Source organism: Astatotilapia calliptera, chromosome 13, assembly GCF_964374335.1.
Source record: "Astatotilapia calliptera chromosome 13, fAstCal68.1, whole genome shotgun sequence".
Lineage (NCBI taxonomy): Eukaryota > Metazoa > Chordata > Actinopteri > Cichliformes > Cichlidae > Astatotilapia > Astatotilapia calliptera.
In genome coordinates this window covers 4882059-4899160 of record NC_137434.1, presented here as the reverse complement: position 1 = coordinate 4899160, position 17102 = coordinate 4882059, and the positions used below count along the sequence as shown (strand labels likewise).

The following is a 17102-nucleotide window of genomic DNA, read 5'->3' as shown; positions in this document are numbered from 1 at the left end:
TATGTGTCTTTCCCTGTTTTCTTCCCCCCTGCGGTTTACAATGGCAGGGCGCCAATGTTAGCCACTGTTAAACAGCCATGACTCCAGATCCACAAGCCGGTGGTTATTTCCATTATTCAGGCCACACAGCTGTGAGGGGAAGGGGGACAGTCTGTCTCTATTGGTGGAGACATGCAAAGTTTAACTCAACTTAGCAACAGCAGCACTGGGGTCAGTGAGGACAGAGGCAGGGAAACAGAGAACTGCCTCTGCGTGTGTCGTCTGAATATTGCCTCTCTCTCCTTTGAATGTATTAGCTGAAGGCTCCGCTGATTTTATTGTCATGCTTTCCTAAAACATTATATTTCACTTAGATTTTTTTCACAGTCATAGAAAATGTGTGAAAGCTGTTGCACCATCTGAAACAGCAACAGGCTGTCAGTTTAGTCATTATAAAGGAGTGAAAACAGCGCTATTCAACGTAAGCAATTCCCATTGAAACAAACTAATCAGACATTACAGTCATGCAAACATCATCGACTATAAAGGTCAAAAATTGATTGAGCGCCTAACAATGTCTGACATTATCTGATTTTACATATATGATACAATCTTTCAAATGATTTATATGTGGATCCAAGATATTACAAACCATGTTTAAAAATATATTTTATAATAAAAAGAAGGTCAAATGAAATTTTAACACGTTTTTTATACTTACAATTGCTACTCAAACATCAAGAATAATAAAGATAAACATCTTTATTAGACACAAAAGCCAATAAACTGTTTAAGGAAAATGAATATGAAAACCTTTCCAGCAGCAAGGCCGCTCCCTTTATTCGTACTTTCATGGCTTACCTTTGGGCAGCTGCGTCTTTACTAAACCAACTGCTCTCCAATGGGATCACCTTGTGGTCAAACAGCAGCAGTGCAACAAGCCTAACAGTTCTTATCTTCCAACAGAAGAGACAGCTGAACCTTTAAAATGATGGAAATCTTTTTCCCTGTCGCTGCTGTTCCGTCTAAATGTGACGCTTTAAGAAAAGAAAAGGTGAAAGGAGCTGGTGAATAGCGCCCTCTAGGAGCCGCATAGCGCTGACCATGGTGTTGACAGGCCTCTGCTCTCCATCCACTATTCTCATTCTTGCACCCTGATTGGTCGCTTGCTTCAAGAGCAGATCTTGTATTCCACTGACTATTAAAGGCTTGTAAATAAAAATAATTATAATGAAAGATTAAAATAAAATTTTAAATTGCATGCAGAAAGGATTTATGAGTAAAAACGATACTTTAACATAAAAACAAGTTTAATAAAGCTCCTAAAATATCCATAATATTGCAAACAGTAACAGTTATTTTATTATCAGCATGCAGCAGCACGGGTTTGTGACAGATCACGATTAATCTCATTACCATGCCAAAAAGGCTGAGACAGACACGGCCCACTGCACTGACTATTTCTGCCCGTTAGAGAAACAAATGTTGGTGTGATCCGTGTGAAAATGAAGAGAAGACAGCTATTTCACTAAAATACCTATGGGCGTAAATATTTATAGTGAATAACTAAAAGCAGACATGAAATAGGATGCTCTCGTCCTAAGCCCAAGATTCGGGCGGGCTTTCCAAAGAGTGCAGAAAATGAGTGACGTGAAAGGGTGCTTTCATGTGTTTGCATTATTAGGAAGAAGACAAGAAAAGCAGCAGAGCGCGCACTCCGGTGGAATTGCTTTTTGTCTGCTGTTTCAATCATAAAAACCTCAGTTATTTATTCAGTACTGGACCCTGGCAATATCCCACGCTCTTGCATCATTTGCTTTTGGTATAAAGTACCCCCTTTTGTGCGCATGTTCCACTTGGCTTTTTGTGTCGTCGCTCACTCTCCATTGGCTCGCCCTGCCGCTTCTGCGCTCAGAGTTGAACGCCGGACCAGCCTTCACAGAAACGTGTGTCCTACCCACGCTGTCTGAAACCGGACTGGGCTTTCCACGCCGCATCGGAGATAATAGAAAAAATTAAAAATGGAGAAAAAGAGCGAGATAAACGGACACGCCATGCCCGGCTCAGCATCCACAGACCAGATCCTGGAGAAGGGCTCGCAGAAGAGCCTCGGAGAAAAGCTGATGGAGTTTCTGAGAAAGAACCTGCTGGTGATCTTGACGGTGTCGGGCGTGCTGGTGGGCGTCGGGCTCGGGATGATGGTCCGCAGCATGAACCTGACCAAAGCGCAGATGACCTACTTCGCCTTCCCCGGTGAGATGCTCCTCCGGATGCTGAAGATGATCATTTTGCCCCTCGTCGTCTGCAGTCTCGTATCGGGGGCCGCCAGCCTGGACACTCGCTCCCTGGGCAAGCTGGGGGGCATCGCAGTCGCCTACTTTCTGGTGACCACGCTGATCGCCTCGGGGATCGGGGTAGCCCTGGCTTTCATCATCAAACCCGGAGTGGGCGCGGGAGCCCTGAACACCAACAACCTGGGACTGGAGAGCGTCAGCAGCAACAAGGAGACCACCGACTCCTTCTTAGATCTGGCCAGGTAAAGAGCCCTCTTTAATCGCCTTAAACAGCGCACACGGTAGCATGTTAGAGGGTAGTGGGGCAAGAAGGGGATTTGTGTGCTGTACTCTAGTGAATCTGATGGGAACTGTGGCACAGCGTGCCTCGGGGCGGTTTGGGAATGCTGGTTAGTTACACACACGAATGGCTCCACGCTCGCAGTCATCCTAGGCATGCGTGCGCACACGCTCAGTAAGGCTACGGCTGCTGTAGTAAGCCTCACATGTGCGCCACTGAAACAACCAAGTCCTCTCTGCCACTGTAGCAGACTTTATCTGTGTACTATCTAAATGAGTGTGATTACAGTTATAGTAAGATTTCAACGGTGGTCCTGTTTGGAAGTGTCTAAGATCAATGTCACAATCCGAGTGACCCCGTGGAGCAGGTCAGTGTATCCTGCAGTGTATCTGTAAACAGTGCTTTATATGTTCAGGTCGAATCTTCCACTGACAGTTCACTCTGCTGCAGGGACGTGCAGAGAGGTTTAAAGGGGCGGGTGCTCAAAGTTAAAAAGGGGCACATTGAACCATGCTGAATAACAACAACACACATTCATCAAGAATCTAATATGGGAAGGGCAGGGCTGTGTTGATCTGAGACTGTAGACATTAAAAAGTCCACAGGAGAGATGGTAGCTGATTAAACAAGTGTCATGAGATAATAACAAAATGCAAAGATTGGTGACAGCGCTTGGAACCATAAGGCAACGAAAAACTGTGACATAAACTCGGCTCTGCCTGTGAATCACTCTTTGCTTCTCTTCTTCCTTCCATCCCATCATTTCATATATCACTCTCCACTTGCTGTCTATCTGAGAACAAGGCACAACTTGCTATTGCAATAAACTATAATCTAATTGTCCACACCTAACAACTCTTGCACTTAATCTATAATAAAATGATGACAGAAAAATGTTATAGCCCTGCCTTTAGTAGCCTCACACAGCTCCTGCTGTTTCCTCCTCAGGTCCTTACCAGGCATGTCTGCACAATGTTATATCATGAGTAATATTTTTTTAAATCCAGCTAAATAAAACACACACATGCACACACAGTGACATTTTAGACCTTCTTCAGAATACTGTATATACTATGGGCATCATGGTGCTGATCCAGAATCCTTACATTATTATTCATTACTAGAGCTACAATAATAAAGCAATGAGGAGGGGGAAGTAATAAATATGAAATAATGTATTTATGATGATTCCATTTGTTTCACTATCCACTCTGTGCAGGGCAAAGTTTATTACATGTTTAAACTGTAGAGATACAATCATTTTACTGCTGTAAAATCCAACTTTTGTCTTATTTAAAATATAAATCTAATATAATCTGCTTCTTAATGTATGTTCTTTAAAATACAGCTTGTGTTTTTTAATATATTATAATAATTATTATGTGGACATGCATATTAGATCGTTTTTTAGTGAAATATAATCCCTCCAGAAAGGCCGGAAAAGCCCGGAAACTTACTTTAAAACTAAATATGTTCCCTAAAACGGTGACAGAGCTACAGACCCATGACAGCCTTACACAGGTAGCCAGCAGCTATGACCAGCACTACTTGTGCAGTTAATAAAAGGACAGGTAATGTTTGTTGCGCTGTTGCACACACAGCACGCTCGTTTGTTTCAGTTCGTCATTTGACACAAGACATCTTACCAACGTGTACGTAATAAGCTAATACTCCTGTGTGCTACACACTACAGTGTACGCTGTACACCTACTTACTGGTTTTGTCGCATCAGTCTGTGTCTCTGAGTTAACTTGTGTTTCTCCTACAGCTCCGGACCGCAAAAAATGCGCGTGCTCTTTGTGAGCTCGTTCCCGGCTCGTAACCAGCGCGTTCTGCCGTCGAGGGCGATCATTGGTTAAATGTGATCATGTGACTGATGCAAGCCAGATCCTTTTATTTAGCAAAACTGTGATTAATAGTTAAATATTATTGTTGAGGGGCACAGACAGGACTCCGCACGCACACACACATAAAATAAATAAATAAATAAATAAAAAAAATTTAAAAGTTGCCTCAACAAAAGGGCACTTTGGGCACTCATCAGGAAAGGGGCGGGTGCTCAAGCCCCTCTAGCCCCCCCCCTCTGCACGTCCCTGCTCTGCTGCTCTCATGTGGATGGAAAGCTTTGCCTAACAGTTAAAAGTGTTTTAATGTTCCCACTCAGATTGAGAGTGGGCACTGCACTCGTCTTAAAGAACTTTACGTGTCAGTGTAGCCTAATAGTTAGTTTTACTTGCATCACCTGTAACCCTCTGCACTTATTTTCAGAGCTGTATCAGAAAGCAGATGTCAGTTTTACTAAAAATCTGCTCCACCTTCACTGCAATCCGATGACTGTATCAATGAGTACTTTTACTTAAAGTATTTAAAGCCCTTCTTGCTTTTAAATAGTTGATTGCCGCTTTACAATGCCATGCTGCTACAAATGCTTGTCTAACCTCTGATGTAATTAGAGGAGCTGTAAGTGCCACTTACAGCAGGGAAAGGAGGGTTGCACAGCAGACCTTTGCAGAGTCATGTCACATCTGATCGACACCATGCCATAACATAAGTACCTGTAATAATGGATTATTTTTAACCTAAGTTAGCTGCCACTGTTAAGAGTGTATCTTGACCCCACTGTTACACACAAATGTGCCCGATAGGGGATACTTTATAGAGCCCAGATTGCAGTCTGATGGCTTCCAGGGGACAAATAAGCACAAATAAAAAATCTACTGATGGCTTTTCACTGATTATGAAGAGACACAGTGTCTTTGGGGCAAACTCTTGATTATACAGGTAGAGGTTCTGTGGTACAATTTTCAACTCAACTCCTTGTAAAGTTGGTTGATTTTTTTTCCAGCATGGCAGTTGTTCATGAAAGCTTTGCTGCTAGCCTATAAATATCAGTGTTCTTCAGCAGCCTTCAGTGGTTAATAATAAGTTCCCACAGTGTGAGGGAAAGCTGACAGCTGTTGAAATAGTAGGATGTATTTTGGGGAAGGCGAAGAGGTGCAGAGCCTGTAGCAGACTGTAGTGCAAACAGCTAGCACATCTCCCTTATCATGATAGCAGGTGGACATGCTGCTGTTATTTCTCATACTTTATGCTTTTGCAGGTATTCAGATGGTGTAAATTTCACAGTGGGTTACATCAGAACAGGACAGAACGCAAAAGCTAAGTCCAGTGAAGAGTGTTGTTTTCTGCTACATATAGACTAAGGTTCATTTATTTGAGCAAAGCTATTGATTCAGAAAGTAAGAATATTTTGGGAATATTCATTTTAACAAGTTTCTGATTCAGGTACTATTGAAAAAGCTAACATTTAACTTTGCAGGTGGAGCAGGTTGAGGGGGGCTAGTCTTAGTACCAGATAAATCACTGTGCATTTTCTTGATATAGACAGTGTGAAAGATGGTGGCTGTTGTGACGTCACCCCTGTTGCTTTCTGAAGTCTGTCAAGCCTCAAGATTAGTTTCTGCTGTCTCGACTTCATCTCGGCTTCAAATATGGGATGAGGTGGGGCAGGTCTGACTGTGAAACCACTCACACATTGCCTAACAACTTCTAAATCACAAGCCTTTAGCCAATGAGCATAGCGTAGATATTCCTTCTTTTCGAAACATAGTACAGCCACAATTTACATAACAGACTTCATTGGAAACATTTACTCACAATGCTATTTTCCCATAAACTTCCACAAGACTTTTTGAAACCACAGATACTGTATCAACACCTGGTGGACTGAATGCAGGTTTAAGACACTTCAGCAATGGTTTCATTTTTCCCACCCAGAAGCTTTGTCCATGCTTTCTGCTGTCTATGTTCCATAAACACGTGTCATATCACAGGGTATTACATTATTTCCCCCCCACTCCAGATAGTCTATTTATTCAGTGCACTACCAGGCACGTGGTGTTTGACTAAAAACCTGAAGGTTCAGCCAGTCAGTTTTATTTGTGTCAAAGTATCAAAACGCTGGTGTTAGCTTTGTGGCTTGCTAGCCTGCCCATTTTTTAAATAACCTCTCTATATTTTAGCTTTTCTTTGCTAGCTTTTAGGACTAAACGTATATTTTGGATTGTTTTAACTTGTTTCTGAAACATGCTTACCAATTCTGCTTGATAGCAACTAACTATTTAAGGCATGGAAAGCTAATGCTCGCTAATTTAAGAAACTAATAAGCATTTTATTTTCATCTTCTTAATAAGGCTGAGGTTTCTGCACTTTGCATTTTGAAGATTTACTGTTAGCATTTTAGCATTTTAGCTAGGACTATATTGGCGTTTACTGCCAAAAGTGAACGTATCTTAACAAGAGGCTAAAGCTAGCAAGTTTGGGAAGTAACCTGCATTCATAAACTGTAGGAGGACAATTCACAGCCACACACATCAGCTATTTAATACTGAGTTATACATTAATAAAAATTCAAAAATGTTCTCATCAAAGCTGAAGCACAAATTTATACCACTAGATCTACTGGCTGGATGTGTCCATCCAGTAGAAAGACCTGTAAACTGTTGCATTAAGTGCCATCTAAAAACCAGAAGAACCAGCAACAGACAGACAGGTCATTTCAGATCACATCATTGGACTTGAATTAGGCCTTGAAATGATCATTCATGATACTTGGCTTCGATTAATTAGAAAGTCAAGCTATTATGTAACATCAGTCCACAGAGAGACAGTGGGCCTCTAGGGAGACTCTGGGAAAATCATGCCAGCTCACTTCTGGGTTCCCAGGCTTAATCCAGATTCTCGCTGTGGTCATGTGCTAGGATGAAACCTGACTGCCTTCATATAAAGGAAAAGAATTTAGGGAATCTTGGGTTGCAAAAACATATCACTTGTTTGCAACATCAGGAAAGGAAAGAAAAGACTAAGTGAAAATATTGTGGCTACCTGCCAGCGTGTCCTGGGGAGCTGAGATATTCAACAGCTGAAGCAGCATTTGTCCCTGAACTCAAGGCAGAGTTGACGGGGTCATGGTGCTATGAGCTGAATTGCTTGGCTCTGGTCTGGCCATGGGAATAGATGTGAGCAAAGCCTGTATTTCTTTGCACAATACAGTGTGACCCCAGAGGATAACGTTACAACAAACACACAGCAGTACGTAGAAAGGGCCTGCAGGCTTCTAGTAATCCCTGCATGATTATCTTACAGTAGTGAAAATAAACTCCTTGACACTCTGTCTGTGACAATCTGTCAAGAAAATGTTTGAATGAGGGATTTATAACGACAAAAGGGATAATGAACCAAAGTAGGCTGTTCACTTTGAGGATGAATAATAAACTCCCTGTAAATCTGGTTATTATCCTCTGCATTACTGAGGTTGCCATAAATATCAAAGACAAAAAAATCATCTCAGTGCCAAATTACTCCTATTGTTCCTCACTGTCTTTTAGTAACTGACTATTGTGATTATGTCACATTTCCCATGCTGTTATTACTGTCATGATTCAAATTATGGAAAAAACAAAACAGCAATACTGTGTGTCTATTGCTGATCCAAAATCCAGTATTATGGACTGCATACAGGTGTACCTGATCGCTAACCAGCAACGTCACTTATACTCTGTGATATTCAGATTCTGGCAATCTGGTAAATTCAGGTGCAGGATGAATGCCGTGCACTCTTTGACAAGTTGCAAGATGTTGCCATCGGGGACTTTCTGGCATTCAGAAAGTGTGCTTGGCCTGCAGCAGCATTTGGGTGGTTGTTACTTGACAAAGTAACTCCCAAAAAATTGATTCTGTTCATCTGGACGTAGCATTTTCAGTGAGAGACAGTGACAAGTGACTTCTTCAGTCTCGACTGATGAACAGAATCAACTTTTAGGGATTTCCTTACCTGGATCATTGAGAATGCATCGAGACATGTCAAAGTAACATCTAAGATAATCTCAGTTGCAATCAGTGTTCTCCTGTGAGTGCTTCTTGTGACCATGTTAGACACAAGATTGTACTGACACTCTTAGTAGTAGTGACACTGTTAGTAGTGCTTCATGTTGGCAAAATATCTCAGTCACTATTGGAACGTGTTGCCAAGAAATTTTGTAGCCTTTTGCTATGGTAATGCAGAGCTCAAGTAAAGTTTGTCGAGCATTTGACAAAAGAACAGCAGCCAAATAACGATGAAGAAAGAATAGAAAGGAAATTAATTAAAAGAAAACTTAAGAAAATATGAATCTTCACTACACTGTGCATCAGTTTTGTACCAGAAACTGAGTAGTATGTGAGACTTGCAGTGCTTGAGTTAGAGTTTGAAAAGTATAAAGCGATTAAATTTAGTCTAATTTTATTTTCCGCATCTGCCTGACTTTGCTTTACCTTTAGTTGACTGGAGAACAGTGAAAGCTCCAGGGAAAGATAACTAACCCTAGGTAAGACCTCGCTAATTTGTTTTACGAAAAGCTGAAACAGACAGCAGGTTCGTGTCCGAACATGTTTTATCAGGGAGTTTGGGCTGCAAACTTTAGGGAGGATCCTGGGAAAAGGCCAAGATACGACGATGATAAACGAATCCTGTTGAGAATTTACTGTTCGGGTGGGATAGCCACATGATTCTGAAACACTTGTCCAATCTTGTTGTAGATGTTGGCCTTTTACCATTTGTTCAGATAAAGTGGCTCACACAGGAGAACAGGACTGAGATGACTGTAATTTTCTGTGGCGCTAACTTGTTTTTGCTTCCGTTCTCAGGAATTTGTTTCCAGCAAACTTGGTGGCTGCTGCCTTTCGTTCTGTGAGTGCCAGCTCCTTACTTCCTGCCCACCCCCACACACGCAGACACACACTCCTTTTATCCTCCTCTTTCTGTCCTCTTTCCTGTATCACCTGTGTCTCGTGCAGATTGTTCATTCAAATTTATTTTCCCAACCACACGGATGCTCCTACAAATCCATTTAGAGTTGCCATAAATCCTGGTTAGAGCACCAAGAGCCTCTTAATGAGGAGACATCCAGAATAGGGTCCGCAGCGCTCCCCTGTTCACCCGAACACCTCTTTTTCTTGTCCCTCACCAGCCGTTACCATGGCGAAACCATTCCATTAAAGCTAGCCTAGCAACCCACCTCGCCTCGGTACTCCTCAACACGGGCCGCTCCATCGCACAACATCCTGGCTGTTACAGCTAAAACAAGGACCTGGAAAATTCAATATTTGGAGATGAAGTGATAGAAATTAACTATACACACATGCACACACAGGGAGAAAGGAAAGCATGTTCACACTCTTTTAATCACGCACAGACACACTTCATCAAACCTTAAACTTCTCCTAAACCACACCTGTAAATTACACACACACACACAAACACACACACACAAATAAGTCAGTTATTTCTCACAGAAAGAGTGAAAAAGTGTTTAAAGTGAAGCCAGGTTACAGAGTTCAGTGTACCCCCACACACTCAGTATATGCTGTGGTAGAGCCCCCCGTGGGAACGGCTCCAACAGTGGATTAGACCAAGAAAGCAGAGGAGAGGGGGGATTTACACAAAATGACAGGCAGCTCGATGTTTAAACAGACGTTTAAACAAATGATGTGTGAGATTTGGATTATTGGATAGCTGGCTTTTTCATTTGAGACTATACCCATCTACTCTGTGTGCCTACATGCCCAAGATCGTTTAAGAACCAAGACTTTTTTAAGCTCATATAGATCTTTAGGAGATGTTGGAAACCTCTACCCTATAGGGGTGTCTAAAGAAATGCTTTGAGGGAAAGGGGGCATTGTTGCAGTTCTGTTTACTGAAAAGACTGAACATCAGTGGACCGTGTCCAACGGGGTCCCAAGTCTCCTACAAAAAGTACTGACACAGTGAACTACTCATAGCCTGAAAATGTCCAGGATTTTTTAAACCTGCGCAACCAAGAAGAGGCCCATGGGAAATCAGAAAATAAAACCCCCGAGGAAGACTGGTATAGGAAACATCTATCATATTTTAAAAAGGGGGTCAGTGGCAGCTTGTGGGTTCCCTTTTGTTCCTCAGCAATGTCTGTAAAATGTACTATTTAAAGCAGTTGCACCTGATTATTCAAAAAGCAACTCTACAGATGTCATATTAGATTAGAATTCAATTTCTAAAAACATTAATTTATTTCAGCAATACAACAAAATAAACAAGCACATGTTTCTTTCTTTATGTTACAGTACGCAACCGACTACAAGATGGTTGCTGTGGGGAATGATACCAATGGGACGACCCTCTACCAAAAGGTAAAAGCTGGGAACGTCTGTTGCGTGAAGTTTTGCATGCAGACTACGTAACACGTAAAGTACCAGATTACGAAAGGAAAGTGCTCTCATCAAACAGTTACCTCTGTCAACAGGAGGTTGAGCCATCGTCCATCCTTGAGGTACATGTTTGCTCTGAGCACCTTGTTTGTATGTCAGTCACCCGTGGGTGCAAAACCACTGAATAAGCAGTATGTGCACGTCTAATGAAAGAGCTGGTTTTGGGAAAGAGGGTCAAGGCTGATGGTGAAATGCTGATAGCCATGTGAACAGTACAATCACTACAAATAAGGCTAAAGGCCAGTCATTTTTATTTATGAGTTTTTAATCTGTCTTTAGCTCACTGGTGCCAAATAATTGTTAGATAAATATTTACTCAATGAGTGCTTCTAGTACTAGTTTTAGTACTCTTAAATTCTAAGTATTGATATATTTCCTATAATTTCTTGATGTCATAATCTGATTTTATAGATAAAAGGTGTTCAAAAAGGGAAAAACAAGTCACTTAGTAACTTTAGAACACAACTGTGTAGACTGACACTATCACTAACGTGAATGTGAGGGGACATGCTCACATACATGTCTCACATGCAGGGACATGCATGCTCTTAAAAGTGTGGACAAGCGTAAACAGGGTTTTTTGCATTTACCATCCATCCATGCATTTTCTTCTGCTACTAAAAAGCATGCTGGACTCATATATTGCAGTTATCTTTATCTAGTGCTCACATGTTTTCCACTTCTCCACACAAGTTATTATTCCATACTGTGATTATACTGTGACAACACTAGAAAAGAACCGCAGGCTAAATAAATCTAGTAAATACTGAATACTTTTTAATATAAGCTTATATGAAGCTTCAGCCGTCTGAGTTAGCTAAAGGCATCTTTGTCTTGAGTGCTTTTTTTTTCTTTTTGATTGCCAGGCAACAAAACTATATTACTACAATGGCTTCATAAGCTACAGTGCCAAATCAGAACAATAGCTGTCTCGAGGTGCTTTATATATTATATATACAATAAGAGGGAGAAAACCCCAATAATCAGTTGACGCCCCCTATAAGCAAGCATTTCAGCAACAGTGGGAAGGGAAAACTCCCTTTTACAAGAAGAAACCTCCGGCAGAACCAGGCTCAGGGAGGGGCGGCCATCCGCAGCGTGAGGGGAGGCAGGACAAAAAGGTGAAAGACAAAAGTGGAGTTTCACACAGTAACTGTTGTAGCAACCAGGCCCTTACGATTACATGCAGGTGTTGGCCACCATGCAGGTCATCTTGACCCAGCAAGATGGCCTGCATGCCTGGATGTGAGGCAACATGATGTGCTGGTCTTTACTAGGAAGGAAAAACAAAATCCTGACAGAGGACCAGCACCAGATTTCTTGATTGCCACTTGCCTGCTACTTGTAGTCGATGTTGCATCATAGACAAGTGTATGATGGCTTTGCTTATTTGTCAGCAGGAGAGACAGTCGATCGGAAGCCGGCTAACAGATGCATAATGGTACACAGACTGCTAAACAAAAGCATTTAGGGAATAGTACAAAAGCCTTTTTAGGCTTGTACCACAGCAGCATCCTGTTAGTTAATACAAGGAAGCACTTTTAAAGGTTTTTAGTAGCACTTGCACTCAAGTAGCTTGTTTGTACTCGAGGATCGTTAAAGAGCAAAGAGAAGTTTTATAAGTTACTCTATTTGATTATATAACTTGTTAAATTTTGAGGATAATCTTTAAATCCTAATGCTTCACCCTAGAAGCTATGGCTTGTCCCCATTGACCCAGTATGGGGGAACAGTGGGGGGAATCTGATTTTGGCATTGGTCCATGGTATTTGTATGCCGTGGGTCTTGGTGGACTGTCGCCCCCTACACACCCACCCCAGTGCCAGGGGATGAAGCTGGTGTAGCTGTGGGAGAGCTCAGCACAATGGAAAGGGATTGAGCACAGGATTTGTCCTTGTCCCTATTTGTCATCCAGTTCACTGAATACTTCTACTGCCTCCAGACTTTTGCATTCGCACATACACACTCTGCAGCACGCAAAAGGTGTCGTATATACTACTGCAGTCTACACAAGCTCTATTATTTGACAAGTTTATCTTTCCACAATGAAAGGATACACATAAGGTTCCATCCAAGAGTTCAGTGTCTGATTATCAGTGTGGAACTCCTATTGTGTGAAGTGTTTCAACTTGTTTTCTTAGCTAAGTTGGATCAAGTTGGATCAACAAGCAATTTTAGCCTTGCAGGCAGTTTGAATTATGGGTCAGTGGACCACCACTTTGGTCCAGTCTGATCAAACGTTTCTACAGAGAGTCATAGTTCTCAGAGGATTAATCTCAAGCATTCACAGTACAACCTCACAGTAGTGAGTGGCTAGTGTTAAGATATGAGCTGACGTAAATATGAGGCGAGCGAGAGCCAAAAAAACTTAATTCTGTGTCATGAAAATTTGTTAGTTGTTATTCTCTCAAACTGTAAATTCTTCTGAAGCAACTCAGGAGAAGAAGCGTATTGTTGCTATTTGTGGGCAGCTGAAACTGTGTGATTCAACTTTGCTTTTATATGGACAGAATGAAAAAAGAAAGGGATCTGGTAAAGTTGCACGGTCAACCACTGCCTAGGTAATGCTGTAGCTCTTCACTTTCCAAGAAAAGATTCTTCCACTCAAGCTCTTTAATGTACTTTCAGTGACACTAAGTCTTAGTAAAACAGATGCTCTTGCCAAGATACATTTGTCAAACCTTCTGCATGGCTGGAGACCCTTTCCTCTTCTGTGTTTTGCTCCCTTTTCACTTAAACCAACTAGGTTTTTGACAGCCCTTCTTAACACCGTCTTGTCAGTATGCTCAGGCTCTTACAGTGTGACTCTGCTTGGTGCCTTAGGTCCCTTATGGTACAGAAACAGATGGCATGAACATTCTGGGTCTGGTGCTGTTTGCCATGGTGTTTGGTGTGGCGCTGAGGAAACTGGGTGACGAGGGAGAGGAACTCATCCGTTTCTTCAATGCTTTCAACGAAGCCACCATGGTGCTGGTGTCCTGGATCATGTGGTAAGTGCTCTTGGATGAAATTTATTGAAATGTGGGGATATTTTATGACATTTATTAGTCAGTTAAATAAGGATAGACATTGACTGTCTGTGCTGCGCTATTTATTGTTGTATTTGACTCTTCCTTTCTCCTGTGTCTCTTTAGGTATATCCCCTTTGGCATCATGTTCCTAGTGGGCAGTAAAATTGTGGAGATGGAAGATGTGGTTCTTCTGGTCACCAGCCTGGGAAAATATATCTTTGCTTCGATTTTGGGCCACGTTATCCATGGAGGCATCGTCCTACCCCTCATCTACTTTGGTTTAACGCGCAAGAACCCCTTCAGTTTCCTGTCTGGCCTAATAACACCCTTCACCACTGCCTTCGCAACCTGCTCCAGGTATACTGGTACATTGCAGAATCACTGATGAGCTGTTACAGGGAACCTGCAAATCAATGAATATAAATGTATGTAAATAAAAAGTTGACATGTAATATTAGTGAAGTCTTAGTATTTGGCCCTTCGTGATTTCTTATTTTTTGCATATTTGCATATTTATTATGAACATCATCACTGTGGAGGAATTTTCTTCCACTCTTCTTTGTAGAATTGTTTTTATTTAGCCAAATTGGAGAGTTTTTGAGCATGAACGGCCAAAGTATCAGAGTCAGATTTAAATCTAGACTTTTAATGGGCAACTCCAAAAACTTTCAGAGGTGGACTTGATGGTGTGATTTGGATTATTGTCCTTCTGCATAATTAATTTGAGCTTCAGGTAGACAGCAGAGTTAATGCTTCAGTGAATCATGGCAAGTTTCAGATCTTGATGCAGCAAAGCAGCCCCTAATCATCAAACCACCACGACCATGTTTGACTATTGGTACGGTGTTCTGCTGGTATGTTAGTTTTAGGCCAGATGTAATGGGACACAAACCTTCCAAAAATCAGTGTGACAGACACCAAAAAAAAAGAAAGATTTTTTTCATTTGCATTTTTCTTCTCTCATTAGTTCAGCAACTCTACCCTCTATGATAAAGTGTGTGGAGGAGAATAATGGTGTGGACAAACGCATCAGCCGCTTCATTCTGCCCATTGGGGCCACGGTTAACATGGATGGCGCTGCCATCTTCCAGTGCATCGCTGCCGTCTTCATTGCTCAGCTCAACAATACCGAGCTGAACGCTGGGCAGATCTTCACAATCCTGTAAGTTAAGGGAATGAGAAAAACTTTTATTAAGCAATAATACCACCAACATTTCCTACTGGCATAAACAGGTGGAAATTTATTGTGTTTCATTGTGAATCACACTTCCAGGGTGACGGCCACAGCCTCCAGTGTTGGTGCAGCAGGCATCCCAGCCGGTGGCATCATCACCATTGCCATCATCCTGGAGGCCATCGGCCTGCCGACCAACGACCTGTCCCTCATGCTAGCTGTTGACTGGATTGTGTGAGTGTCATATTAGAAAACATAGGAGACTACAGATGATCACGTACACCTACACCTCACCTAGCGTATAGTAAGCCAACTAGATCAGAGTTTCCCAACTAGATCAGCGTTTCCCAACTGTAGGACCAACAGAAACCCCCTGCAGTATTTTCCTAGAGCAAACACACACATAGGTTAAACAAACAAATGGAAATAGGTCATATTTAAAATACAGGTTCTTCTTTATGATACTAAGTTCAATTCTTCTTTTGAAAAGCAAAGGCCTTTTGTTAGTACAACCTTCTGTCTGCCTTGATGCCATCATCATCACAAAATTTGTCACAAATGTTCTCTTTGTGAACAGAGATCGTACCACCACTGTAGTGAACGTGGAGGGCGACGCTCTTGGCGCGGGAATCCTCCACCACATAAACCAGCTGGAGATGAAGAAGCATCAACAGGAGGGGGAGCTGTCGGAAGTCCGAGTGGAGGCGGTGGCCAACGTCCAGGCAGAGGAGGAGACATCTCCATTAGTCACGCATCAAGCCAAAGCCTTAGAAGCTATGCCGGAAGCCATTGAGTCAGTGCTGTGATCCCAGCAAGACTTTTTCCTTTCTTGACCTTTTACCTTTGACATCTCTGACATGCTGCTTTTGTGGAAGCATTCTGATTCAGTGTAAGGCCAAAAAAATGCCTGCTAGAGCATGGAAAGTCCACATAGTGTCACTGTTATTTTTAAAATTGGGTTTCGATTCTGGCATCTTAATGCTAAATTGAATATATATGAAATTTTAGAATAATTTACACTGAAATGATTTGCCCAGTCACTTAAGTCAATAGTTTTTGTATTTTACATTTTATTTATTAAAGCATTTTGACATGAACAGTGACAGAAACATACCAAGTCTAAAACATTCCCATAAATGTGACAGTTATGTTCATCTTACTCCAGTCACTGCTCATCGGCAGCTTTGTATAACAGGACATGATGAAGTGCATTTATTTCTTTTTATCTTCAGACTGCAAATACCATGACATGCTTAAACTATAGAGGATTAACAACTCAACAGATGCTGACAAGTAAGAGTGTTTAACCAATCTTGACGATGTCTGTCATTGTTTAAGTACTGGTCAAAGTCTGGGTATGCGCTTTACTCAATTTGATGTCCCTTACTTGAATAGCTGGATGAAAACAACACATTTTGTAGTGTCAGGTTAGGTTGAAGTGGTAATTGTGGTAACTATTTGGGCCTCAGTTTGAAAGTAATATTTCTCATAATCCAGAGAAAAGTTTACAAGGCCTGTTAAGAGGTTTTAGAACTGAAGAAGCTTCACAGCTGTAAAACATCTTCAAGAAACCCAAAGGAGTCAAGTTGCTTTCTTTCCAAGCTCCTTAGAATATTGGTCTGCATGTATTGCCCTATGTTCTCATGAGGGAAAGGTCAATTGTATGGTCTACTCTCTAAATAAAACAAGACCCTATTTATCTCTGAGAAAACAACCATTCTTCACATCAATATTACTACAGGGAAAAAGCTGACATCAGCATTTTACAAGCAGATGCCAACAATTTTGTAATGAGAGCAGCTTAAAAGTCGTTTTTGCTCTTTAAAGTTCAATGTACATCAGCCTTTTTAAGTTAGGTTAAGGTTGTACATACTGGCATATTTCTTAGCTTTTTGTGACAACATACTTGTTTGATGTTTAGCTACACTGATTTTAGCTATTTTATTAAAAAGAAAATATAGCTAAGAGCATTATTGCTATGCTACCAAGGAGTCTGAAACATAGCTAGTTTGGTTTCTTTTTTGTTTGCTAACCAGCTAAAGCTGTGTTAACACTATGCTAACAGTAAGCTATGCTAGAATTTT

The 17102-nt window shown here is 41.5% G+C and overlaps 1 protein-coding gene across 1 annotated transcript; it reads left to right on the top strand.

Annotated features, from left to right (window-relative positions):
- The first annotated feature begins 1277 nt into the window (after positions 1-1277).
- On the top strand, positions 1278-16729 carry slc1a4 (solute carrier family 1 member 4). Its single transcript, XM_026190076.2, has 8 exons — positions 1278-2515; positions 9238-9280; positions 10690-10755; positions 13657-13823; positions 13968-14201; positions 14812-15006; positions 15118-15252; positions 15596-16729. Exons 1-8 carry the CDS (start codon positions 2001-2003, stop codon positions 15822-15824), a joined length of 1584 nt encoding a protein of 527 aa, XP_026045861.1. The 5' UTR covers positions 1278-2000; the 3' UTR covers positions 15825-16729.
- Positions 16730-17102: the final 373 nt, after the last annotated feature.

Bases quoted from the DNA above. Each gene is read 5' to 3' on its own strand.
- slc1a4 (XM_026190076.2), top strand. From the start codon at position 2,001: ATGGAGAAAAAGAGCGAGATAAACGGACACGCCATGCCCGGCTCAGCA. The intron at 9,281-10,689 runs GTGAGTGCCAGC...TTTATGTTACAG, and splicing joins TGGCTGCTGCCTTTCGTTCT to TACGCAACCGACTACAAGAT. The intron at 15,007-15,117 runs GTAAGTTAAGGG...TCACACTTCCAG, and splicing joins GGGCAGATCTTCACAATCCT to GGTGACGGCCACAGCCTCCA.